The following is a 26726-nucleotide window of genomic DNA, read 5'->3' on the forward strand; positions in this document are numbered from 1 at the left end:
GTATGAATGTATTTATATGCTACATTTATTAAAACATTTTTCTTAAGTTGATGCCTACAAGTTACTTTTTTATAGGAAACCTATACATGATAAGATAGAATAAAAAACAAGTTTGAACTTTTTGTATATGTTTTATGCTATAACTCATAAAGCATCCTCCCAAAATGCCCAATATAATTTAAAATAAATTAATCTTGTTTAGTTTCAAAGTGAAATAAACAAAATCAAACGATAGTTATGTTTCCATTTATATTTAAAACTATTTAAATATGATCATATTAATAAATAAATAAACAAAAAAGCAACAATGCTGTGAATAATAATTTATTACATTTGGCATGTGAGAAAATATGTTTCGTTGTTACGGGCAACAGTCACTGTTTTAACTTCATTCTTGATCATTTCGCTTGTTGACATTGTTCTAGTTATCACACTTAGGCCAACAATTTTAGAATAATTTAAAGTTCGAAATGTCTCCACCTAAAAAGAAGGCAAAGGCTGCAGCTCATTCAGCGCCACTGGACAGGAGGCCATCTTCCAGGAAGTCTCAGGTTCTTCAGACTAAGACGCCGACCGTTTCACAGACTGCAGACTCAAACATGACAGACAATTTCATGCCCTTTTCAGAATTGTCAAGTATGTAAATCAAATCACTAGAAACTAACTGAAAATTTTGATTTATGAGTGTCTTCACGATTATTAATGGTTTGCCATGTGTGAAACAAAAGAAATAAGATTTTTCTAAAATTAAGTTTGCAATCTGGAATAAAGCATCTAAATAAGTCATCTAAAAACAGTTAAACAAATATATTTTTACAATTCAATGGCATTGTTTGTACAGTTGATTTATTTGATGAAATTGATCATTTGAGATTTGAGATTGAGAGAGAATTGAGATTTGAGATTTTGAGATTTTCACACCTGTTCCATTATGAATTTTAGTTCAGCATGCACAAATTTTTTCCAGAAATTAACATTTACAAGAATTTTTCTATGTTGCTGAGACAAAATCTATGAACACAATTATTAACATACACTGCTAAAAAATATTTAACAATGTTTAAGTAAATGTTAAGTATCTTCTAAGGCTGACGCATCCATCTTTACAAAGAAATCTAAAAATTTTTTAACAGTTATAAAATATAAGTCTGATGTACAGTCTATCAGCTATTTTAAGACTAAAAGCTTGATCAAAAATTTGTTATTATGGATTTAAAAGAAGAAACTTTTTGATCTTCAATGATTTCAGTCCATTTGAGGTCTGAAAATTCTTTAATGACTTTTACCCCCAAACAAGCTTTAGATTTGTTTGAAATTGCTCAATATATCATGCACAAAAGATTTTTATCAATTTCAATTATATAAACAGTTATGAAACCATCCCAATAAAATTATTCAACATATTTTATTGAAGTGATGTTGATTTTGGGACACCAGCCTCCCCTTATAGTCTCGTTTCATTTTTGAAAATGCAACTGAAAAATACATTTGAGAACATCTTCAAAATAAGCCAACAACCAGGAACAAAGAAGAGGAGAATAAAAACTGATGAAATTAGATTTACCTTACATTTTTAACTATTTGAAGGGAGTGATAAATTCATCTGAGTTGATAGCTACGAATAAAGCAAAATTACAAGTTAATTGGCTCAACATTTTATACAAATTCACTCCAAGAAGTCTGCTTTTTCCCTGGATGATAGTTGAAACACCACTTTTTAAGGTTTACAGGTGTTCGAATTTTTCAACAAACAGATATAAAAATTACTGTGACAGGATAAAATAGAGGTCACCTAAGGATCTGTTCCCAGAGGGGCAGTTCCTTGTCATAAAAGTATCTGCCTATTCTTATCTTTAATTCTTTCTTCCTTAGAAACACTATTTTTTTCCATTTCCAGAGTGTAGAGTTTGATTTCGTAACTTGATTTTGTTTTCATTAATCACAAAATGCATCTGACTTACTAATGTGTTTCAAAGATAGGAAAACAAAGATGATCTGAAATGAGAAAAGAACAAATCCTTCATTTGGGATGAATGATTTCCCCAAAATTATTTCCTAATTTAATGTTTTTAATAGTCTCTGATTAGATTTTATATTTTCACCAAATTGTTAGTATCTCAAGAAATTTGTCAGTGCTTGGTTGTCAATAAGGTAAAAGTTAGTGCCCATATTTTTCCAAACTAGTGGCAGGAATTGTTCTCATAGAAGTGGTGTCAACACCTTCAACTCTAGATTTCATCAAGTTTTCTTTTAATGTTTTGCAAGGTTCTGGCTCTTCATAATTGTAGCACTATAGGTGAGGTCTCAAATTTCTAAAGATCACTGGGTAACAACTGCCATCCATCCACATTATTTTGCTTTCATGTAGAAACTATGTGCTTTCTAAATATGTTATAACACTAAGATGCTCATTTGTCTGTTCAATATTAAACAGTATGCTTAGGTTGATCCCTAGCCCAGCAGGAGTAATACCTAGTTATATATTTATATAAATGTTTTAATATTTGCATTTTATTTGTTTTATCCAACTGAATGGCATTTTTATTTCTTTATTATTCATTACATGGCAATTAATTTAACACATCTTGAAATTGTAAATTACCTAATTTGAATCCATTCTCTCCATCCAAATCCATTCAATTCATCCATAAAAGATGAGAATTAAATACTTAACAAAACTTGAAAAGTTGTAGGTTGAGAGCTTAAAACTTTCCTACTTTATTACTGTTTATTATACAGGCTTTACATTTTATAAAAAAATTAAAAACTCTAATTAATTAGGTCCTTAATTTTTAATAAAAAATATACTTAAACTTTTCCCCTTCTAATTTCAATATTAAAATGCTTTTAATAGCTGAGCCAATTTTTGAGGAAGAGATGGTTGAGGAAGAAGAAATCCGATATAAACCTGGAGAACTTGTAAGTTTAAACTTTTTTTTATGATAAAAAATAATTCAATTATTTCATGTCAATAATGATTGTTTTTTCTTTCAGTGCTTACTAATACAGGGCTTAACGGCACTATTTGACCTCGAAGAGAAAGACTGGACACCAAGAGTATTCAGAATTATAGAGAAATTTATCAGAAAACAAGAAGCAAAATTGCTCACAATATATTTTGATGAAAACACGCTGAGAGCTTCCCTCGGATTCCCTCAGTGTCGTTATTTAGACTTACAATATTTTTTCAAAACTCAATCTGTTTATGAACTTACTGGTGAAAACTTCAGAGAAAATGTTGTTTGGGGAACGTTGGACTCTAACCCAGAACAGTGCATGTACACCATACTAGAAAGAGTTTACGCACCCCTGATGTTCAACCTAAAGGGCTGGCCAAGAAGTATGATTTCTTTTGTATGTTTTCCCAAAAAATACAGAATTTGAAATTTAGTAATGAATTTTTGACAGACATAAAGGACAAATTGTGCAGTGAAGTGACAAATTTTTTATCAGACTTAGCCGAATTACGTTACAACATGTTAGGTCTTACCGGATTGTACATTCCGATTGAAGCTTCCCATTTACCACCGGAGGAAGCTGCTCAGGACACTGCTTTAGTAACAAGAATGGATTGTAAGGATGCACTGTAATAATAAAACTATTAATTAATATTTACAATCACTATTTTTTTTAAGCTGTGGTGTTGAAATGGATAACACAAGTAAGGGCCACGATATACGACATGAATGAAGCATCACCCATGGATGCGACTATACCAATTGAAGAGTACCAATATTGGAAACTGAGATGTAATTTTTTTAAATTGTGTGATTATGGTTACTAAAACATTTTTTTCAGTGGAAAATCTTTGTGGATTATGGAAACAATTGAAAGATCCACATCTTGGTCACATCTGCAGAATTTTAATTGCAGCACAGTCACCCTATATAAAACAATTTTTGTACTTGATTGCAGAATTAAAAGTAAACTTTACCTTGATAAAAATAAAAAATTTATAACAATAATAGCAGTTAAAAACAAAATTAATCCTTTATTTTGCAAAGGAAGCGATCATAAAAGCTAGAAGTTGTGTCCAGTATCTTCACCTTCTTGTTGCACCATGCAGACAACTGGCAAGAGTGCAAGAGCCACAAGACATAACGCCTCTTATCCCAAAAATATTATTCATTATTAGATATATCTGGGTCAATTCTGAATATTATAATACAAAGTAAATGTTTTTTTAGAACAATAAACAAGAATTTGAATAAATATTAACAATTTTTTTACAGTGAGCAACTTTTATCTCAGTGCATAGCTCTCAGCAACCAAATTGTCACACTGTGTCAAAGCACATTGGATTTAAAAGTTGTTTTTGAAGGAAAACCCAAACAGGGAATAGCAATGTTTAAAAATGCCATCGATTGTTGCACCAATTATAAATTGTTGTACGATAGAGTGAGTTTTAACACTGAAAATTGTAATGGTAGGTTTTTAAATTTATTAATTTTATTCTGATTTTCAGGCAATTGAACTTCATAATAAAAACCACCCAAAACCTTGGATTATTGATAAAGAAAAAGTTTTCAATCAGGTTGATACAATTATGCAAAGATGTGTAGATATGGTGGAAATTTGTCAAACTATGACAATTTTCGGAAGGTTTGGGATATCAGAATTGAATTGTTTGTTTCTATATTAATTTTGTTGATTTTTAGAATTGATGAAAGCTGTGAAGTGCCTAAGCCGCAGTTTGGCTGGACAAGAGCATCCGAATTTGAAACTATTGTTGATAAAATAGAAAACCAGTACACAATTCTTTTCCACGACATCCAAAGAGTTCAGGACTCTCTTCTTCAGCTAAATTCAAATGATTGGCCAACATGCATGGCATTGTACAACAGACAAATTAAACTCTTTCAACAAAAATAACAAGTTTTGACTAATTATTTACAGATTCAGAGAAGGGATGAGAGAAATAGAAGTTATAATTGAAAATTTAATGGAGTGTGTATTTGAAACAGTTCGTAATGTTGAAGAAGGATTAGAAGCTCTTCAGATTTTATATCAATATTCAAAACGGCCAAATTTGTATGCTCTTTTTGAAAGGCAAACTACCTATGTATGTACAGTTAAAAAGTTTATAAAATATAGACCAATGTTTTCCAAGCCCCATTTTGTTTTCTTCAGCTAATAAAATAATTAATTTTCAGATATACAAAATGTTTTTAAAAGAAGTAGTTGAAACAAAACATGAATGCATAAATGAAAAACGTTCTCATTTAAGGGGTACCCCAAGATATGGTGGAAGGGCAATGATTGCTCACCAGAAAAGAAAAAGATTGGGTGCCATATACAAAGTATGTGTATTAAATTAATCTTATTTGCTTAAAATATTAATTTAAAAAAATTGTATCAGCTTTTAGAAAGGGCTGATTGGTTGCCAGAAAGTCCAATAGAAGACGAAGTACGAGAAACGTTTTTCTCTCTTGATGAAACTTTAAAAGGAACTGTTACTGCATTATTTGCTAAATGGCTATCCACACTACCACCAGAGTTTGAAACTCGTCTACAAATCCCTCTTTTATACAGTGATTCAGGATCTGTTAGTGTGATCCATTCAAATGTAGACAGGTACAATTTAATAATTAAAAATATCAATATCAAATAATCATGTAATTAACTTTTAAATTTTCAGATTGCTTTTGGAGACAGGGAAGGAATATCAATACTGGCAAAACATTGGAAAGGAAATTCCACCAGATGTTAGTAAATTCATGCTTATTTACAATGATCTGGCATTTTTAAACAAACAGATAGAATCGCTATGTACAGAAAATAACAAACTATTTGCCTGTAAGTATATAATGTAGATTTTTTGGTACTAAGGTTGAGTTATTTATTGTTTAATTATTAAAAAAAATTATTCACTTTAACAAAACATAAGTTAACTAATATATATATTACATATAACAGAATGCTCATTGGGCATCAAACTGCTATTTCATATAAAACCTAGTAATTATTTAATATATTCAGTTTTTAGGACATAATTTTGTATTAGTTCAATTGACTGTATTTTCAGCATTATCCAACTGTGAGAAACTACTTTTTAAAGAGCATTTGAAAAATTTAGAGAAACAACTTTCAACAGGATTCTCAGATAAAACGACTTGGGCAATGGAATCATCTTTTGGCTTTGTTAATGAATCTGCGACATTTGTGTCAAAGGTAGAGAAACACAAACTACCTTGAAAAAGTTATTAATTAAAAAATAAAAATAAAATTATGCTTCAGCTTCAAGAGTTTATTGATGAATTTAAAGCTAGCAATTTGGAAATTTTAAATATATGCAATCAAATTGCATGCACTAATCTTGCTTCTTTTCCAATGTCTGTTGAATACGATCTTGAAGATTTTGTATCCCAACTAAAGACTGAGCAGTAAGTTTATAAAAAAATGCCTTGTGTTTAAAACATGTTTTTTACTGATTTTCACTTCTAGTGAAAAAGCTATTGCAATACTCTCAGCAAAATATAAAGAAATATTTAGTTTCCTGCTTGTAGTGTATGATGGATTTTCATCGCATTTATCAAAAGTAATTCTTCTTTTTACTTTTTAATTTAAATATTGTCTAATTTGATTACTAATTTAACATTTTTTTAATAAACAGATGAGAGCACATTGGGTGAAATACATCGAGAGAATAGATGCTTTGATTGAACTTTCATTTAGAATGTGCATTCGAAGGTCTTTAGAATATGTTTACAGCCATTTCAAATCTGAACAAAAGAGTGGAAGGAGCTTCTTTATAAGACTCTGTATCAGTCTTAAAAATCGCAAAGTATTTAAAAATAATATACATTTTCTCAATCCAGAACACATTTTATGTTTAGCTCATTTATTTTTCAGATTGTATTTGCCCCTTCTGTCCTTTCGATTGCATTTGCCATAAAGGATGTCTTTTTAATATTTGTAACAGGTTTAGAAGTATTTCCAAGGCTCTATGATCGGTTTTCAATCAAACAAAAAGCTAAAATTCCACCATATGCAGCCTCCATAATAAGAGACCAAGTGTGCCAGAGATTGTACTCAGAAATGGAAGATGGTCTGTAATTTATAGTCCAACATGGGACAATAAATTTATTTATTTGGGAGTATATCTTATTTTTAGAAATATTCAGTGCATACATAGATCTTCAGAATTATCTGGCTTCATGGTTGGAATATAAAGGTGTTTGGGAAATTGATAAAGATCACTTCATAATGAGATATGAAAGACGAAATCCTTCTTGTGAAACTATTTCAGCAGATATTAATAAGTACATCTTTGTTTTAAATTTTTATTTATTTTTTTATTAAACAAATGAGTTAATAATTGAATATGGTGAAAAGCTGAAATGCTTGGTCTATCAGACCAAAATGATAGAAATGAATAAACAGGTTCATCACCATGCTACAAATCCCTTGAGAAAATTTCACAATTTATTTCCATGCTGGATTTATATATCAAATGTTTTTCAGCATTTCATCTTGTGGCAATTAAGCTAAATTTATATTGCGATTTAATATATAATCTGGCGTCTTTTTATGCTAACTAATATTTCAGGTATTTTAATTTGGCTGATGAAGTAAATGATATTGAGCCGCTTAGTTTTGTCCATTTCTTTTATATAAATGCATTTGAACTTAAGGATAAACTGATTAAGCACTGTGCAGTCTGGCACAAAAGACTGACTTATTTACTTATGAAACTGACAGCTAAGCAAATAGAAGCAATTTACAAATACTGTACAGAGAATGTGAAACAGTAAGTGTTACTTTTGTCATGGTTGTACAAAGCAAATAAATACATTTATTTTATAGGCTTGTAATCGAACCAACAAGTCTTGATCAATTGCCTATAAGAATGATATTGTACAGAACACTGAGAGCTGATGTTTCAGAAAAAGAAAAACTGTTTCCCCTCATTCAAGAACAGTTAAGCATGCTGCGTAAGTTGAAACATCATTTTATTAGTGTGTTGTAATAAAGTGGAAAATTAAACAACATTTTACAGTATGGTTCAAGGATGATGTTCCCATGAAATTGCTTGAACGACAGTATGGCCTTGCATCTCTATGGGCCAACTACTTACTTGTCTTAAATAAAACACATGAAATGCTTGATTCAGCACAGGTAATGTTTAATAGTTGTATTTCCATTGCTCAACAGTTAAAATTTCTTATTTGAGTAAAGCATTTAAATAATATCCTTTTTTTTTAAGGATAAATTTAAAGGTGAAATTATTGAAAACGCTGCAGATTTTAAAACTGAAAATAGCAATTTACTTGCCAAATTTATGGCCAATGGACCATTTACTGATGATTGGACAACTAAAAGTATACGTTAAAGTTTGATTAAGCTTGTTATGCTGTGTTGTCTTAAATGCATCCATTTAATTCGTTTGTCTTATTCACAGATGCATTTGCCTGTTTGAAAGATTACAGGAATGAGTATAACATTCAGAAAAAGCAAGAAGAAGAAGTCAAAATGAAGTTGGGGTTGTTCAATATAGCATTCACACCATCCCCTTCATTGCCAATATTGAATAATGTATTATTATTATTATTATTATGTAATAATTTTGTTCTCATAAAAATATAATTTTGGTTCATATTTCAGGAACTCAATACCTTAATGAATATTTGGACTTGTGTTGATCAGTGGAATAAAGCTTGGAACCACTTTAAACAAGATTTGTTTTGGAGTATTAACCCTACTGAAATGGATTTAACAGCAAATACTTTGCTCAGGAAGTTTAATGACTTTTTCAAAGAGCATAAAGGAAAAGGATGGACTATAATTGACAATACAAAACAGAAAATTGAAACAATAAAAAAAGTTTTACCCTTAATTAATGATCTGAAAAACCCAGCTTTACTTCCTAGGCACTGGAATGATATCAAAGAATTAATAGGACGGTATGTGTATCTTTTGTGATACACCACACAGCTAAAATAATTTAAAATTAAGCTTTTAAAAAAATGTTTTTAGGGATTTTGATGAGACAGACGAAAACTTTACATTAGAACTTGTAATTGAACTAAATATGCAAAATTTTGCAGAAGCAATTAGCGAAATATCAAGTTCTGCATCTATGGAAGCTAATATTGGCAATGTTTGTATTGTAACTTTTGTTACTATTATTTATTATGTATGCTAATGTGTTTTGGTATGTTTAGACATTGAAAGGCATAGAAAACGCCTGGAAAACAATTGAACTTGACTTTCTGCCGTTCAAAGACAAAGGAATCTACAGATTGAGAGGCGTTGATAATGTCTTTGCAACACTTGATGAACATCAGACTGCTCTCAGTGGAATGAAAGGGACAAGGTCAATACATTTATCAGTTATATATCTACAAAATTATAAATGCAAAATAATAATAATAATAATTTAATATAGATATGTGAGACCATACTTAGAGGAGGTAGAATACTGGGAAAAAAATTTGACACTTGTCCAAGAGGTTTTAGAGACAATGCTCATTGTTCAAAAAGAATATCTTTATTTAGAAGTTTGTTGATTTTTTTTTTTTTTTTTCAAAAACTAATGTAATTCTAAAATGTTTTAATTTTCAATACTAAAATTAAAAATTATGTAGAACATCTTCTCGGGAGAAGATATAAGAAAACAACTACCAAAAGAATCTGACTTATTTGATAGAATTACCTTTGACTGGAAAGGAATAACTAAGCACATGTACGATGACAAATATGCTTTTATGGCTACTCATTATCCAGGTGAAAATTTTAACGAATTATTCACTGATGACAATATAAAAAGTGTAATATGTATTAATGAACTTTACATTTGTAAGGATTACTTAAGAAATTATCGAAGCTTATTAATGGGTTAGAGCACATACAAAGAGCTTTAGAAAAATACTTGGAAACAAAACGTCATGTCTTCCCAAGATTTTATTTCATATCAAATGACGATTTGTTGGAGATCCTTGGAAACTCTAAGAAACCAGAACTTATACAACCGCATTTAAAAAAATTGTTTGATAACATCGTTAAAGTTAGCATGGAAAAACATGTAAGTTCAAAATATTATATTTACTTGTGAAGTGCAAGTACATTTTTAATTTTTTTCTCATTTTTTTAAAGAATATTTACACTAGAATGGAAGCTTCTGGGATGTACTCAGCTGAGGGAGAGTACATACCTTGGAATAAAGTCTTGCATTTGGAAGGCCCAGTTGAAATTTGGCTGAACAACATTGGTAATTTTTCAGAAAAAAATTCTGCTTTTGTGAACCTTAAATAACTTTTTTTTTTTTTTTTTTTTTTTTAATTTTTAGAAAGTATCATGCGCACGACTTTAAGAGATCAATTGAAAATTGTAAGACAAGCCTTAATGAAGAATCTTGCAAAAAGAGATAAATGGTTAAAAGAGAACCCAGGGCAATTATGCATTACTGCATCTCAGGTATTTTTATTTACCTTTACAATTCTCCATGCATATTTATAATTATTAACCGTGTAAAGTGTAAAATTATTATAAAGTGCACTATATATACTATACCATTTAGCTAAATATTTATTTTAAAATGCTAACATATTTTCACAACCCAGGCAATTTTATTTCACTAAGTACATTATAATTTAAAACTAATAATTTTGTGTAGAGATTAGTGACTGTTAATCGATAGTAATTCAGATATCGTGAGATGCGGTCGGGTGTGATGCAGGTTTCAGAAAAACATTTACTTTATCGTGCCAACGTTTCGATCTTTTATTGAGATCATTTTCAGGGCTCAAAGTGTTTGTCTTCTGTGTAATTGTGCCATCCTTGTGTGTCGTGTTGAGAGTTGACTCTTGAAAATGATCTCAATAAAAGATCAAAACGTTGGCACAATAAAGTAAATGTTTTTCTGAAACCTGCATCACACCCGACCGCATCTCACGATATCTGAATTACTAATAATTTTATTGACAAAAAAAAAAGTGTATGTAAAATTATATACACACTTAATTACATTTATAATTTTAAATTTAAAAATTACTTATCGATAAAGTTATTGTTTTAATGTTAATGTAGATACGTTGGACAATTGACACAACTAGAGCTCTGATGCATTGCAAAATATTGTCAAAAACTCTTCCACTTAAAAGAGTGAAAAAGCGACAGGTGGGAAGGCTTTTTGTATAAGTATTATTAGATTTATGTACTAAAATTGAGATTGTTTTAAGAGTCATATACTGTCTAAGTTTTCTGAAGCCATCAGAACAAATTTACCTAAGGTACAACGTTTGAAGATCGTTGCACTTGTTACCATTGAGATACATGCAAGAGACGTTATTGACAAACTATATAAAAATGGTAATTTTTTCAATTAACTGTAACCAATGTAAAATTATTAATAATAATTTGTCTTCAGACTGCATGGATATGACATCATTTGAATGGCTTTCTCAACTGAGATTTTATTGGGATAAAGATGTAGATGATTGTATTGTTAAGCAGACAAATACACATTTTGTGTATGGCTATGAATATTTGGGAAATTCTGGAAGGCTTGTAATTACACCCCTTACTGACCGGTAAGAATGTTTTATTTTATTCAATTTTTGAATTTTACTAAAGTTTGATTAAATATATTTCAGTTGTTATATTACTTTGACCACTGCTTTGCATTTATATCGTGGAGGAAGTCCTAAAGGCCCTGCTGGGACTGGAAAAACTGAAACTGTAAAAGATTTAGGAAAAGCGCTGGCATATTATGTAATTGTTATCAACTGCTCAGAAGGTCTCGACTTTAAAACTATGGGAAAAATGTTTTCTGGTAATTTGATAGTAGATAGTACAAACCAACATTGTTTAATTTAAATTTTATTTTTTTTGTACCAGGATTTGCCCAAACAGGAGCTTGGGGTTGCTTTGATGAGTTTAACAGGATTAATGTTGAAGTATTGTCTGTTGTTGCTCAACAAATATGGTCAATTTTGGTTGCCCTATCATATAAGAAAAAACATTTTTCATTCGAAGGGGCTGTCATAAATTTAGTGTCCACCTGTGGTATTTTTGTTACCATGAATCCTGGTAAGAGGTTTTTTAAACTTAAAATGATTAAATTTTCTATATGATTTTTGTAACTTTACATTGATTATTTCTTAAAAACGCATTACAAATTCCTGTTTTCACATTCTAAGAATCAAAATTCTATTAAAAAGTGTAACAAATTTGTATGTTCGTGTAATTATAAATTAATGGGCATATTCACCATAATTTAAATTTTAAAATTGAAAAATTGGGTCATGCTTGTCAAGAATAAGACTACATAATAATAAAATTAATTTGACAAAATATTTAAATTTGGAAAAATAAAATGAAAAAGAATTTATTTTTTACATAGCTACACATTGAAGTTCTATTCCACCACACCACCACTATTTATTTACTTTTTTCTTCAGGATATGCTGGGCGTACAGAACTCCCAGATAATTTGAAATCGATGTTTCGCCCCATATCTATGATGGTGCCAGATAGTATGTTGATAGCTGAAATTACTCTTTTTGGTGAAGGTTTTAAGGATACGAGACATTTGGCAAAAAAGGTATTTAAGCAATAAAGAATTTTGTTTTAATACATATAAATTTTGCATTGTTTCACTCTAGGTTGATACTCTTTTCAATCTGACCAAACGGCAACTCAGTAAACAGGATCACTATGATTTTGGTCTAAGAGGAATGGTCACTTTGCTAAGGTATGCAGGCAGGAAACGAAGAGAGTATCCAGAGTTTCCTGATGAAGAGGTTTATTATCATTATTTCATTATTATAATCGAATGCATTGTTCATTCAACATCTTCCCTATTATAGATTGTGTTATTGGCAATGAAAGACATGAATGTAGCTAAACTTACATCTGACGATCTACCACTTTTCACTGCTATTACAAATGACTTATTTCCTTCAGTCCGTCTGCCAGTAATAGAATATGAGCAACTTCAAGCAGCAATTAAAGAGATATGTCAGGCACAAAACAAACAGGTATGACGATGTTTAAAATGTTTATTCATTTTAAATGCTTTATTACTTATGTACGCTTAATTGGTGATTATATTTGTAAATGTTAATAATTTATTTGTGGAGATTGGTTGTATTTTATTAGTATTTTTTCTTTGATTAAAATGAATTAATTTCAAGCTAATTCCAATATCTTCTCTCAGCTGAAGAAGGCTTACCTATTGGAATTAGCCTGAAATTTATTTTAATTAAAAAACGTAAATAAAATAAAATACCACTAATGACCATGGATGGATAGAAGGAACCAGAAAATAAAAGAAACCAAGAGTTATTCATTTATTTATTTAAACATTAATGCAAATGCTTACTTTATAAATATTAGTAACTTAACAAGTTAGTTCTAATTCAAAAGTTTTGTCATTTTAAAACTACTTTTTATGCTAATACTGTATGAATTTTAAGATGCCAGATGTATTTTTAAATAAAATCATCCAACTTTATGAAACAAAAGAATCCCGGCATTCCGTAATGATTGTTGGTGCAGCTGGTGCTGCAAAATCAACAGTTTGGAAAACACTTAGGGACAGCATGTGTTTACTTAAGAAGAAAAATGTGCCTGGCTTTGAGATGGCCAGGGTATGCGTACAAAAAGAATTTTTTCAGTGTTGCACATTTGACTGACTAGATTTATTTATTTTTCAGGAGTATGTAATCAACCCCAAAGCTCTCAGTCTTGCAGAATTGTATGGAGAATTTAATTTAGCAACAAATGAATGGGCAGATGGTGTTTTGTCAAATATAATGAGAGGAGTTTGTGCTGGTATAGAGTATTTAGTTTTAAGTTTTAAATATTTTGTTAACATTTTTTTTTTTTTCAGAGGAGACACCGGATTTAAAGTGGGTACTATTTGACGGCCCTGTTGATGCAGTTTGGATTGAAAATATGAACAGTGTGATGGATGATAACAAAGTCTTGACACTTATAAACAGTGATCGAATCACTATGCCTCCACAAGTAAATATTATATTACATGTTTTCCGATTTTAATATTAATTTATTGGTTTTATTAGGTATCATTATTGTTTGAAGTGGAAGACCTTGCAGTTGCATCACCTGCAACTGTTTCAAGATGTGGCATGGTCTTCAATGACAGTAAAGACTTTTCTTGGGAACCTTTTGTTGAATCTTGGCTGCAAAACCAACCAAATCAACAGTATAGAAATTTTGTAAGCTTGCAAATTTCTCAGCATTGCAATTTTTAATTTGATTAATTAATATGATTGTTTAAAATTATCAAATAGATGAAGATGCATTTTGACCGCTATGTTAATACTTTAATAAAATTTAAGAGAACTCATTGTACAGAAACAGTACCCATTCCTGATATTTGTTCAGTAGCGACTCTTTGTAAACTTTTAGAAATACTTGCACCGCTCGACAAATGCTGGGATAAAACAAAGAAAGATTATGAAACTCTCAGATATGGGACCAAAGTCTGGTTTCTATTCTGGTTTGTACATTTTTGCCTTAAAGAAATCATAGGTGAAGACAGAAGTGTATTTTTATTTTCTTTCAGCTTGACTTGGTCTGTGGGTGCTACAGTCAATGAAGCAGGTAGACAAAAAATGGATGTTTTCTTTAGAGAAATGGAAGGAATATTTCCAATAAAAGACACAATATATGAATACTTTGTGAATCCAGAATATCGATCCATGCAATTATGGGAAGATTTATTACCAGAACAATGGGATTTAGATCCAGAGTACAAACAATTATTTTTAAACTTATAGTACAAACCATTTAATTTAAATTACTGTAAAAAAATATATACATATTTGTTTTAGGGTACCATTTTTCAAAATAACAGTTCCATGTGTTGATACCATTCGGTACAATTATTTGACTTCAGCGCTATTGACTGCTGGCCATCCAGTTTTGATACTAGGGGTTGTTGGTACTGGCAAGACATCCACTGCCTTATCTGTCTTGGATAACTTTGATAGAAAAACTTATTCCATACTTACTATTAATCTTTCTGCTCAGGTGCTCTTAATAATTTTCATTTATGTAATGTATAAAAAAATATTAAACAATTATTTTTCAGTCTTCATCAAACACTGTACAAGAAACAGTTGAGAGTAAATTTGAAAAGCGCACAAAGACTATACATGTACCAATTGGAGGTAATCAGAATTAAAGATTTATTTAAACAACCAAATAAATTTTAAGATTTACATTCATTTTTTAAGGTAAATTGATGATTACTTTCATGGATGATTTCAATTTGCCAGCAAAAGAGGTATTTGGTGCACAACCACCTCTAGAGCTAATAAGACAATGGTTAGACTATGGATTTTGGTACAATCGTAAAACACAACTTGTTACAATCATCAAGGTTTTATTTTTTATATTCTTTTAGATAATTTGGTTTAAATATATATATATATATTTTTTTTTAAGGACATGACCCTGATGGCTGCTATGGGACCTCCTGGTGGAGGAAGAAACTCTATAAGTAAAAGATTAATTTCAAAATTCTCCATTGTTAATATGACTTTCCCCACTGATGAAGAAATTGAAAGAATATATGGTACAATGTTGGGAAGTCATCTCCAACATTTCCCCGATAAATCTATTATAGCAGCACGTAATATATTTTGGACAGAAGTAACGAATTAACACTATTACAATAACATTTATGTTTTAAATTTACAGGTGAAGACATTACCCATATGACGATAGCTCTGTTCAAGAATGTTGTTAAAAAAATGCTTCCTACACCAACTAAAATTCATTATTTGTTTAATTTGCGAGATATATCAAAAGTAAGGAAATAATTGTCAAATTAAAAGCAAAAACAGCTTATAATGACAATTATGTTAATTATTCTTAATATTTCAGGTTTTCCAAGGTTTGTTAAGAAGTAACAAAGATGTACAACCTACTAAAGAAGATATCTTACGTCTATGGGTTCATGAATCTTTTAGGGTTTTCTCAGACAGACTAGTAGATGAAATGTAAAATATCAAAAGGATTTCCTGCATATAACACAAATTTTTGAATTTTCATTCCCTTTTTGCAGGGACAGAAATTGGTTTTTAGATGAAATAAATGTAGTATTAGGACAATATTTTGAGACCTTATTCCACCATTTATGCCATGATAAGGCTGTACCAATATTTTGTAAATATCATTTTTATAAAAACAACATAATTTTAACAAATCATGTAAGCAATTATTGCAATATCAATATTAATTAAAAATTAATGTCAGGCGATTTTCTGAATACTTATGGATATTATGAGATGGTACACGATGTAAACAAATTAAAAGAATTTCTAATAAATCAAGTTGATGAGTATAATCAAACGCAAGGCTCAGTCAAACTGGATATGGTGTTTTATAGAGAAGCTATAGAAAATATATGCAGTTTATGTCGCATTATATCTCAGCCAAGAGGACATGCATTACTAATCGGAATAGGTCAATTTAATTATTTTAACAAAATTCAAATTTGTATCATATTGTGGTTCCAACATATTTTTGGTAACAGGAGGAGCTGGAAGAGCTACGTTTTGCAAAGTGGCTTCATTCCTTTGCAATTTTAACAACTTTAAAATTGTACTATCGAAAAAATATGGAGTTGGGGAATTTAAAGAAGATTTAAAAAGGCTCTATTATATGACTGGTGTCAAAGATATTCCTACTGCATTCACATTTAATGATGGCCAGGTAAATATTTAAATTATCATTCCAATGTAAAATCAGTACAAATATTAAAATCACTTCAAACTTGAAATCATGTTTTCATTTTAAGGTTTACGATGATTCTATCTTGGTAATTGTTAATAACATATTAAGCACAGGTGAAGTTACTAATTTGTACAAGCCTGAAGAACTTGATGAAGTAAGTTTTTTGTAAAATAAATTTAGAGTGTACATTTTTAAATTTATTTTAATGTTTTATTTATCTGTAAGATCAAAATAACACTGGCAGATGAAGCTAAGAGGCGTAATATTATTCCTTCATCAGAAGGAATTTATGAGTTGTTACTTGATCATGCCAAGACTAACCTCCATCTGTTGATTTGTATGAGCCCAGTTGGAGAAAAATTTAGGTATTTGTTATATATGCTTAAAAAAAATGGTCTCATACTATATTTTGTTATAGGACTCGCTTGAGGCAGTTTCCGTCTTTTGTGAGCTGCACCACGATAATGTGGCTGTTTGATTGGCCAAAAGTTGCATTATTGGAAGTCGCATACCGCTCTCTTACAGGAATAAACTTTTCTGAGACAATTTCAGGGATACAACCACAGGTGGGTTAATTCATTTTATTCTGTTTTTGAAGCAAAATTTGATCATTTATGTTCCAATCCATTCAATTGTAGACTGAAGTGCCAGATCCTGGTGGAAAGCCAAAACCCACACAAGTATTTTTTATATAACTACTAAATAATAAAGTTAAATAGTTCATGAGTATAATTCATAACTTTTGTGGTTCTTTAGGAACAACTTAGACATTCTATTTCTTCAGTTTTTGCTACTATTCACATGTCTGTGTTAGATGTTTCAAGACAAATGCTTTCTGAAATGAAGAGGCATAATTATGTTACACCAAACAATTATTTAGAATTTGTAGCTGGTTATAAAAAGTAAGTAAACAAAAACAATAACCATAAATCTATCCTTAAATGTATTGAAAATAAGGAAAGACAGAAAAAAATATGTTTATTTTTAAAGAATGCTGTCACAAAAAAGGGAAGATATATCATTGCAAGCAAACAAGCTTAGAAATGGCTTGTCTAAATTAGATGATACTCGTGTCAAAGTTCAAGAGCTTGAGGTTGAACTAGAAGAGAAAAATGAAAAAGGTGCACTACACAATTAGAAACAATAGTTGTCTTATATAAAAAAACAATTTATGATTATAGTAAATCAAACGAGCAAAGAATGCGATGACTATCTAGTTATGATTTTAAGCCAAAAGAAAGAGGCTGATGAAGCACAAAAATCAGTAACAGCGCGTAGCATAAAAATAGCTGAAGAAGAGGTTCACTGTAAGCAGCTTGCTGAAGTTGCTTTGGCTGATCTCAATGAAGCATTGCCTGCTTTAGAAGAAGCCATGAAGGTCTGATTGGATGTAGATATTTCAAAAAGAGTATGAATAACATATAATGGCTTTTCCAGGCTCTTGATGCTTTAAATAAAAGAGATATTGCTGAGGTGAGATCTTATGGCAAACCTCCTGCAAAAGTGGAAATGGTACTGGAAGCAGTCATGATTCTTAAAGGTGCTGAACCCACTTGGACAGAAGCAAAAAGACAACTGGGAGATGTCAATTTTCTAAATCAGGTAATTTTAGAAATATGTGGGGATTATATTTTAAATTAATGTTTGTTTTCAACTGCAGTGATTTCTTAAGTAAGGAGTAGCAGCATAAATATTAAGTTCACTAATTTCGTGGTCCGCTTGATCAATTAATACTTTACAATTAATTAAGGTTTTTTGTTGAGATGAAAAAAAGTTAATAGCACGAGAGGGATTCGAACCCACGACCTTCGGCTTGATACGCCGCTGCTCTACCACCTGAGCTATCGTGACCTCGATCCACTCACTTTCATCTCAACTAAAAACCTTAATTAATTGTAATGTTTTNGATACGCCGCTGCTCTACCACCTGAGCTATCGTGACCTCGATCCACTCGGACATCAACTCCCCATCTCAACCCCACCTTATGAGTTTTCCCTCCTTTTGCCATTTTTCACTCATGTGGGGTTGAGATGGGGAATTGATGTCCAAGTGGATCGAGGTCACAATAACTCAGGTGGTAGAGCAGCGGCGTATCAAGCCGAAGGTCGTGGGTTCGAATCCCTCTCGTGCCATTTTTTTCATCTCAACTAAAAACCTTAATTATTTATAAATATTAAGTTCATAATGATTTGATGAATGTTAGAAATTAAATCAATACAGGATTTTTTTTTTATATTTTCCTCTTTTACACCTTACTCTTTTTAATTTCCAAAAATATTCACTTACAGCTCAGAGATTTTGATAAAGATCACATACCTGAAAAAGTTCTGAGAAAAATCGGGACATATACAAATAATGAAGAATTTGTCCCTGAGAAAGTTGGGCAAGTGTCATTTGCTGCCGAATCCCTTGCTAAATGGGTAAAAGCCATTGAGCAATATGGAAAAATATACAGGTAATATATTTTATTGCACTTTGATTAAAAATATTATAATACTGCAGTAGTATTACAAGTTGCAGTATTTCATGCTAAATGGGTAAAAGCCATTGAACAATATGGAAAATATTCAGGTTATTTTGTTACAAACATCTTAGGTTAAAAATATGGAAAGTAGATGTATAAAAGTTTAAAATCCAAGGAACATTGACTATTACAATATAAACTTTGATTATTACAATACCACAGTAATGTTACAAATTGCATTATTTCATTTTAATTTTTTAGAGTTGTGGCACCCAAAAAGGCAAAATTGGAAGATGCCACTGCTAATCTTAAAGACAAACAAAAAAATTTAGCTGATGCAAGGGAAAAAATGGAACAGCTAAATGAACTTTTAGACAAACTGCAAAATGAATACCAAGATAAAGTGAATGAAAAAGAAGATTTGATTAAAGAGGTTAAAACAATAACCACATCATTATACAAATCATTTTAAAGCTATTTTAAAATTAATTATATTCCTTTTAGGCTGAAGAACTTAGAAAAAAACTAGAAAGAGCAGCAGGACTTGTTGACGGTCTTGCTGGTGAACGTGGTAGGTGGGAATCAAGTGTAATAACTTTGGATATAAAATTTAATTTCTTGCCTGGAGATTGCTTACTCGCAACGGCTTTTGTCTCATACATGGGACCTTTCCTATCTTTTTATAGAGAAAAACTCTTGGATTTATGGATTAATGAGGTTTGATTTTACATTTTTAAATTAATTTAGGTAATGTTTTTAAAAAAATTGCTGTAATAGATAAATGAAGAAGAATTGCCATGTTCACCTGATTTTAAACTTACATCGTTCATTGGAAACGAGCCTACAATACATCAGTGGAACAAACAAGGCTTGCCATCAGATAACTTTAGCTCTGAAAATGGATTAATTATCACGAGTTGTAATAAGTGGCCTCTTGTCATAGACCCACAGTCTCAAGCTTGGAAATGGATAAAAAATATGGAAGCACAGAATGTATGAATGATTTTCTACCATGTAAAAAGTTTATCTTTGGTTATTTATAAAACTTTGTTATAGGGATTAAAAATTGTCGACTTTGGAGCACCAATGTATTTAAAAATTTTAGAAACTGCCATGAAATATGGATCACCTGTGTTGATTCAAAATGCACAAGAGTTCATTGATCCAAACGTTATCCCCCAAATGCACAAAATAATTGTACAGAAAGGTAAAACATTGGGATTATGATGGGACTATTTAAATGCTGTTTTAATCTATTTGCTTGCAGAGGAGCACTTTTTCTTTAAAGTTGGTGATAAATTAATTGATTACAACCACGATTTCCGATTGTTTATCACCACAAAATTGAACAATCCACATTATCCTCCTGAGATTTGTACTAAAACGACAGTAGTGAATTTTGCGATTAAAACAGAAGGTAAAGCAAAATACATTTTTCAATTTTTTTGTGTACTAATTTGTTAGCAATTTAATGAGTTTTACTTTTTTGTTTATCATAAATATTAGTTATGAGATATGCTTTTAATTTTTTTCCATTTTATTTGAACCTTAGGATTGTAAAATAAAAGTAAAAAATTGAATAACAATGGTTAAAAGTCTGAAATTAACTCAATTGTTAAGTTATATTTCAAACTAGTGAATAATTAATTTCATTTGCTTTCTTGTTTGTAAACTTGTACTACATTTTGCCAAATTAATTTTACTTCTCCAATTTTCTTTTGCATACCAAGTGTTTTTGTGTGCAGGTCTTCAAGCTCAGCTTCTCGGTATAGTCGTTAGAAAGGAAAAGCCTAAACTTGAAGAAGATAAGGAGGCAATGGCTGCAGAAGTAGCTGCAGGACGAAGGATGCTAATTGAACTAGAAGATGAATTATTGAGGTATTATTCTAGTTGGATACTGATTATTTTAAAAAATTATAATAACAATTTAAATAAAAGGTTGCTTATGGAAGCAAAAGGCTCAATATTAGATGATGATGAGCTGTATGAAACATTGGAATCATCAAAACAAACTTCAATTATGATTAATGAACATTTGAAAACATCTTTAACTACTGAAGCTGCAATTGATGCTGCAAGAAATGTTAGTGCATAAAAGTGTAATTTTAAATACCAGAATGCTCTTATACATTAGAATTATGTTGTTTTTGATTAATTTTATAGCTCAAAATCTCAATTTTTAAAATTTGTAGAATTACAGTCCCTGTGCAAGAAGGGCAGCCTTGTTGTTTTTTATCCTTAAGGATTTATCATTAATTGATCCAATGTACCAGTTTTCTTTGGAAGCATACAATAACATGTTTGTAACAGCAATAGAGAAAAGTAAACATTCAGAGGATATAGTGGAGCGTATTAAATATTTGAATGATTATCATACATACTTCATTTATAAGTAAGTTGCCAATAAAAATAATGATTTGTATTTAATTAATATTTTTTTTTTTTAAAGGAATACATGTCGTGGATTATTTGAAAGGCACAAATTAATGTTCTCCTTTTTAATATGTTCCAAAATTTTGGACGAACAAGGAAAATTGAAGAAAGAACACTTTAAATTCCTTCTACAAGGAGGTGTAGTTCTCAATCGTGATGCTCAAATATCAAACCCCTGCGATGGTGATAAATGTTTAAATATGTTGTTAAAACAATTCATTGCTAATCTTTCATTACTTTTAGATTGGCTACCTAGCGAAAACTGGGATAACATATCAGAATTAGACAAAATTAGTGGTTTTCATGGAATAGTTAAATCGTTTGAACAGTATTCAAGAGATTGGAGAGTTTGGTTCTTTTCAGCTGAGCCAGAGAACAAAAATTTAATTGGTATTGAATTAATTTCATAATAGGATACCAACAGGAGACTGGATGAAATTAGTTCTCAAGTTTAAAACTTTTTAAGCAGCAATAGGACTTTTTTTCATCCTGTCTAATAAACATTTAGATCAAATATCTGAATATATTGTCTTTTAATCATTACAGGTGAATGGAATGACACAATTTCCGACTTCCAGAAACTTCTACTTGTCAGAAGTATAAGAGCTGACAGGCTTTCATTCAGCATTATAAATTTTATCCAGATGACTTTGGGTCCACCTTATGTCGAACCACCAGTGCTTGATATAAACCAAGTCCTAGAGGATTCACACTCCAAGACTCCTTTGATTTTTGTTTTGTCCCCTGGTGTTGATCCTTCAAGCTCTTTAACAGCATTGGCGGAAAAATGTAAAATGACAAAAAAATTTCACACTCTTTCTCTCGGTCAAGGACAGGCCCCAGTAGCCACAAAGTATGCTCATAAATTTTTATAGTGCATTTTAATTATTTATTTATATTATTTATTTGTACTTTTCTTAGATTAATTGAAGAAGGAATCAGGCTAGGATTTTGGGTGTTTTTAGCCAATTGTCATCTATCACTTTCATGGATGCCTGCTTTGGATAAATTAGTTGAACAATTACAAAACTCAGATCCTCATAAAGACTTTAGGTGAGAAACTATACTTTATAATGATGAATTCTCATAATTTTTGATATTTTTTTAGGCTATGGCTTAGTTCAAGCCCGCATCCAGATTTCCCACTGTCAATTTTGCAATCATCTTTAAAAATGACAACAGAACCTCCAAAAGTAAAAATTATTTGTTTTTGTTTTTTTACTAATAGGTTTGATTTGTACATCTAAAAATATACTTTATCTTGAATTCCAGGGTGTAAAAGCAAATATGAAAAGGCTGTACAATCTTATAACTGATGCTCAGTTTAGTGCATGTAAAAGCCAGTCAAAGTTTAAAAGACTTCTATTTGCTCTTGTTTTCTTCCATGCAATCATATTAGAAAGAAAGAAATTTGGACAGCTAGGCTGGAATGTTATTTACAGTTTTAATGACTCTGACTTCGAGGTATTTACGTTTCAATTGTATCATTAAATTATTAATAGCTAATTTTATTAAATTGACTGTTAAAAATCAAATTCAGGTTTCACACAACCTTTTGGCTATTTATCTTGATGAATATGAAGAAACTCCATGGGATGCATTGAAATACTTGATCGCTGGAGTTTGTTACGGAGGACATGTAACTGATGAATGGGATAGACGGCTTCTTTTAACGTACATCAACTCATATTTTAATGATGATGTCATTAATGAAGACAGCTACAGGCATGTTGAATTCTCCATGTATGTTTGTAAATTGGCAAAAAATATTTTTTCGTTTCAAATTTCAGGCTGTCTCCTGTGGCCCATTACGTGATCCCGTTGGATACTACACTAGGGAATTATCGAGAATTTGTTAACACTCTGCCTGCTCTTGATAAACCAGAGTTGTTCGGTCAACACCCAAATGCTGATATAACATCTTTAATAATTGAATCACGTTCATTTTGTTCTACACTTATGACACTTCAAGTACAAGATTCTGCAGAGGATTCAGCCAAAGAGGAAAGAGTGAGTATTATATTTTGAAACAGTTTTTTTTTTATATTTGAATTTAATTAAAATTATATTATTGTTTTAAGGTCCTAGCATTAGTTAATGATGTATTAACAAAACTGCCTTCGTTCATCAATTATGAATTAACTTTCCAAAATCTTGGACACAATAAATCAGCTTTGAGCATAGTTCTACTGCAAGAGGTAAACACTTTCACTATAAATCTGTCTGTTTCTTATTTATTTATTTATTTTATTTATTTATTTATTTATTTATTTATTTATTTATTTTTTTTTTAGATCCAGCGATATAATATATTATTAGAGGACATTAAGATTTCTCTTGACAAGCTTCAAAAAGCAATTAAAGGATTTATAGTAATGTCAATGGATTTAGAAGAGATTTTTGTCTGTATTTATGAGGGAAGAGTACCTAGAAGTTGGCTAAAAGGTACAACACCTTTTTCTTTTTAGTTAACAAAGTGTGTGTGATTTTGAGAATAATAATTTCAGCATATCCATCTTTATTTCAACTCGGTGCTTGGTCTCGTGATTTGACACTAAGAGTTGAACATTTTGCCAAATGGGCTTCAACGCTGCGACAGCCAGTACTATTTTGGCTTTCTGCATTTATCCACCCTACCGGATTTTTAACTGCCGTTCTACAAGTAATTACAGTTATTTCCTTTATATTACATTTTAAAAGCAATTTTATTGTTTAAATTTTAGACAACTGCCAGAAAAGAGTCAAAGTCTGTTGACACCCTCACATTCGAATTTGTCCCTCAAAAGTCATACGAGGAAGAAATATTGTTCCCTCCTGAAGTAAGTTTACAATATAAAATTTTACAATTTTTAAACCTTTTTATTTATTTACATTATTTTCAGGATGGTGTTTATGTAAGAGGGATGTTTTTGGAAGGAGGAAGTTGGAATAAAAAAGACTGCTGTTTAATAGAACCTGTTATAATGGAATTAGTTTGTCCATTACCAGTTATATTATTTAAACCTTGTGAGCAATTAAAAAGAAAACCTAAAGGTAATATTTGTACATTTTAATTATATTTTAATTGGTGATTTATTTTAATGGAAATTTTTTTTTAGGACTTTATGAATGTCCAGTATATTACTATCCAATAAGATCAGGTTCCCAGCACCAAGAATCTTATGTTGTTACAATAGACCTTAAATGTGGATCTGAGCCAAGTGAATTTTGGGTTAAACGAGGCACTGCAAGTCTTCTCAGTCTACAATGATTGATTATAAGGTGGTACTTGATTTCACAAAATATTTATATCCATTTTTGCTTTTGGTACTCTATTAACTATTTAATTGCCATAAATTTCAGGATTTTTACATCTTCCTATGGCATAAAGTACATAAAAGGAAATCACTTAGCCCTAGAATTAGTCGATATTACCAATGCAAGCTACTAAAGATTGCAAGTTATGGGCCTAAAAAGATGGTAGTACATAGAGACAGCTCAGAAAATAGATGTACATTTAATAAAATAGATTTTTTTTAGAATAGTTGCATTTTTCTCTTATTTTGTTCAATATTTCATGTTAATAAACAGAAACTATTGTACACTCTATTTAAGGCCTAGTCATCGTAACCTTTCAAAACAAAATCAAAACTAGTGGAAAATTTTAACAACAGATCTCGTTTTGTGTTGGTTTTTGTGTATATTGAGAGTGAATGTATTTATTAACATAAATGTGTTGAGTGAAAGGCTGATAGTGGAATATTGAGTATCCCATTAACTCTCAATTTAGTTGTACAATATGTGTAAACTGTGATAGAGAGCTGTTGTGTACTTCACTACCCAATTTGAGTGTATATGAATGAGAGTGTCTAGATTTAAAAATTACATGCGTTGGGGGCTGAAATGATGATGAAAACACTAGAGCATAAATTTGTCAGTTAAGACTAAGGTCTGACTACAGACTGCCCAAACCTGAGGTAAGTGATTCTGTGATCTCTCCAATGGGTATGTACATATATGCTACATCAAAATGTGTACTTATATATATGTAGACAGATCTAGTAAGTCATCCAGTGCCAATCCAACATGTGTTCCTTCTGATCATCCACCATCAACATTACAGATGTCTTAAAATTGGATGTGAGCGTGTAGATAAAAAAAACTACTAAAAGATGAAATTATTTTATTATTTATTATAAAACTAACTTTTTATGTGAAAAACATAACATTAACATAATACAATTTTTCAAATTCGAAATAATTTTGTACACTTTTTATGTGGATATGTTGCTCAATTTACCAATACAAGCATAAAAGCATAAAAAATTTACATGATTCAATATTTTTCCATGAACCAGAGAAGATATGCGAGTTTTTTTTTTTTCCATTCAATTCATTTAGACAGTCATTGATTTAAATGGGAGGATGCCCAAAATACAATATACACTACATTTTGCAATTAAAAACACTTTTTTTAAAATTAAAACTTAAATCATGCAATTGGTTTGACTCTCCTCACGGAAGAAATCCCACGTACACTTCTTTTAAGCAAGGCATTTTAATAGATTAAAGTTAAAGTAAAATAATTTCTATCAAACAGGAGGGCTAACATTAAAACACCTGTTGGGTATCATGAATTAATTGATTTTAAATTGTGATGCATCTGTATTTGAGCAATTTATACAGTATACATATTTATTTGACAGTTCAATCACTAAAATAGACAAACCAATAAAATTATACGATGCATTGATTACACCATTCAAAACATCAAGCCAACTAAAAAGGAAAAGGACCTACGATGGACTATGATGGAAAATCAAACAATTTGACTTACTTCAGACCTCACATAAAACCATCATGAGACATGAACCTTCAGTAATAAAGACATAAAACTAGTTACATAATGAAAAATGAACATATTTGAAAACTTGGAAATATACAAACAACACTGAAAAACTCACAAACACGCAAGTGAACAGCAGTTCACATACAACATACATGCTTGATTACACCATTCAAAACAACAAGCCAACTAAAAAGGAAAAGGACCTACGATCAAATACTTGGAACAATAAAAAACTGGACTTAATTCACCGAAGGGACCAACAAAGATAACATAACGCCGACATACGCACT

The 26726-nt window shown here is 30.6% G+C and overlaps 1 protein-coding gene across 2 annotated transcripts; it reads left to right on the top strand.

Annotated features, from left to right (window-relative positions):
* Positions 1–314: 314 nt before the first annotated feature.
* Positions 315–25129, top strand: LOC106663832 (dynein heavy chain 2, axonemal). 2 transcript variants are annotated; one of them, XM_014388928.2, is made up of 88 exons: positions 315–636; positions 2855–2919; positions 2995–3340; positions 3409–3573; positions 3636–3749; positions 3799–3923; positions 4005–4171; positions 4233–4398; positions 4466–4602; positions 4659–4835; positions 4897–5062; positions 5154–5300; positions 5360–5574; positions 5639–5796; positions 6026–6171; positions 6238–6383; positions 6445–6538; positions 6614–6784; positions 6853–7048; positions 7115–7262; positions 7550–7750; positions 7807–7934; positions 8000–8118; positions 8207–8321; positions 8402–8535; positions 8605–8903; positions 8977–9100; positions 9165–9316; positions 9389–9500; positions 9588–9726; positions 9804–10024; positions 10096–10210; positions 10289–10416; positions 11029–11118; positions 11181–11310; positions 11369–11531; positions 11595–11773; positions 11839–12030; positions 12402–12544; positions 12606–12743; positions 12810–12980; positions 13419–13592; positions 13659–13776; positions 13835–13971; positions 14028–14183; positions 14259–14467; positions 14534–14719; positions 14802–15000; positions 15062–15140; positions 15207–15352; positions 15418–15604; positions 15673–15782; positions 15859–15974; positions 16040–16140; positions 16231–16440; positions 16511–16689; positions 16775–16864; positions 16936–17075; positions 17129–17276; positions 17349–17390; positions 17467–17612; positions 17701–17831; positions 17892–18088; positions 18148–18312; positions 19000–19166; positions 19437–19608; positions 19680–19892; positions 19953–20168; positions 20232–20382; positions 20443–20592; positions 20921–21053; positions 21114–21258; positions 21368–21567; positions 21625–21791; positions 21852–21998; positions 22155–22461; positions 22530–22661; positions 22717–22801; positions 22881–23072; positions 23149–23333; positions 23399–23618; positions 23690–23806; positions 23903–24053; positions 24116–24270; positions 24332–24427; positions 24491–24641; positions 24707–24869; positions 24951–25129. In XM_014388928.2, the coding sequence occupies exons 1-87, from the start codon at positions 471–473 to the stop codon at positions 24856–24858; spliced, it is 13578 nt and encodes a 4525-aa protein (XP_014244414.1). In that variant the 5' UTR covers positions 315–470; the 3' UTR covers positions 24859–24869; positions 24951–25129. The 2 variants fall into 2 exon arrangements, with proteins under 2 accessions (XP_014244414.1, XP_024082632.1); XM_024226864.1 differs by having other exon boundaries at positions 21625–21998.
* Positions 25130–26726: the final 1597 nt, after the last annotated feature.

The sequence above is a fragment of the Cimex lectularius genome, unplaced genomic scaffold (assembly GCF_000648675.2).
Source record: "Cimex lectularius strain Harlan isolate CLEC.00 unplaced genomic scaffold, Clec_2.1 scaffold7, whole genome shotgun sequence".
Classification (NCBI taxonomy): domain Eukaryota; kingdom Metazoa; phylum Arthropoda; class Insecta; order Hemiptera; family Cimicidae; genus Cimex; species Cimex lectularius.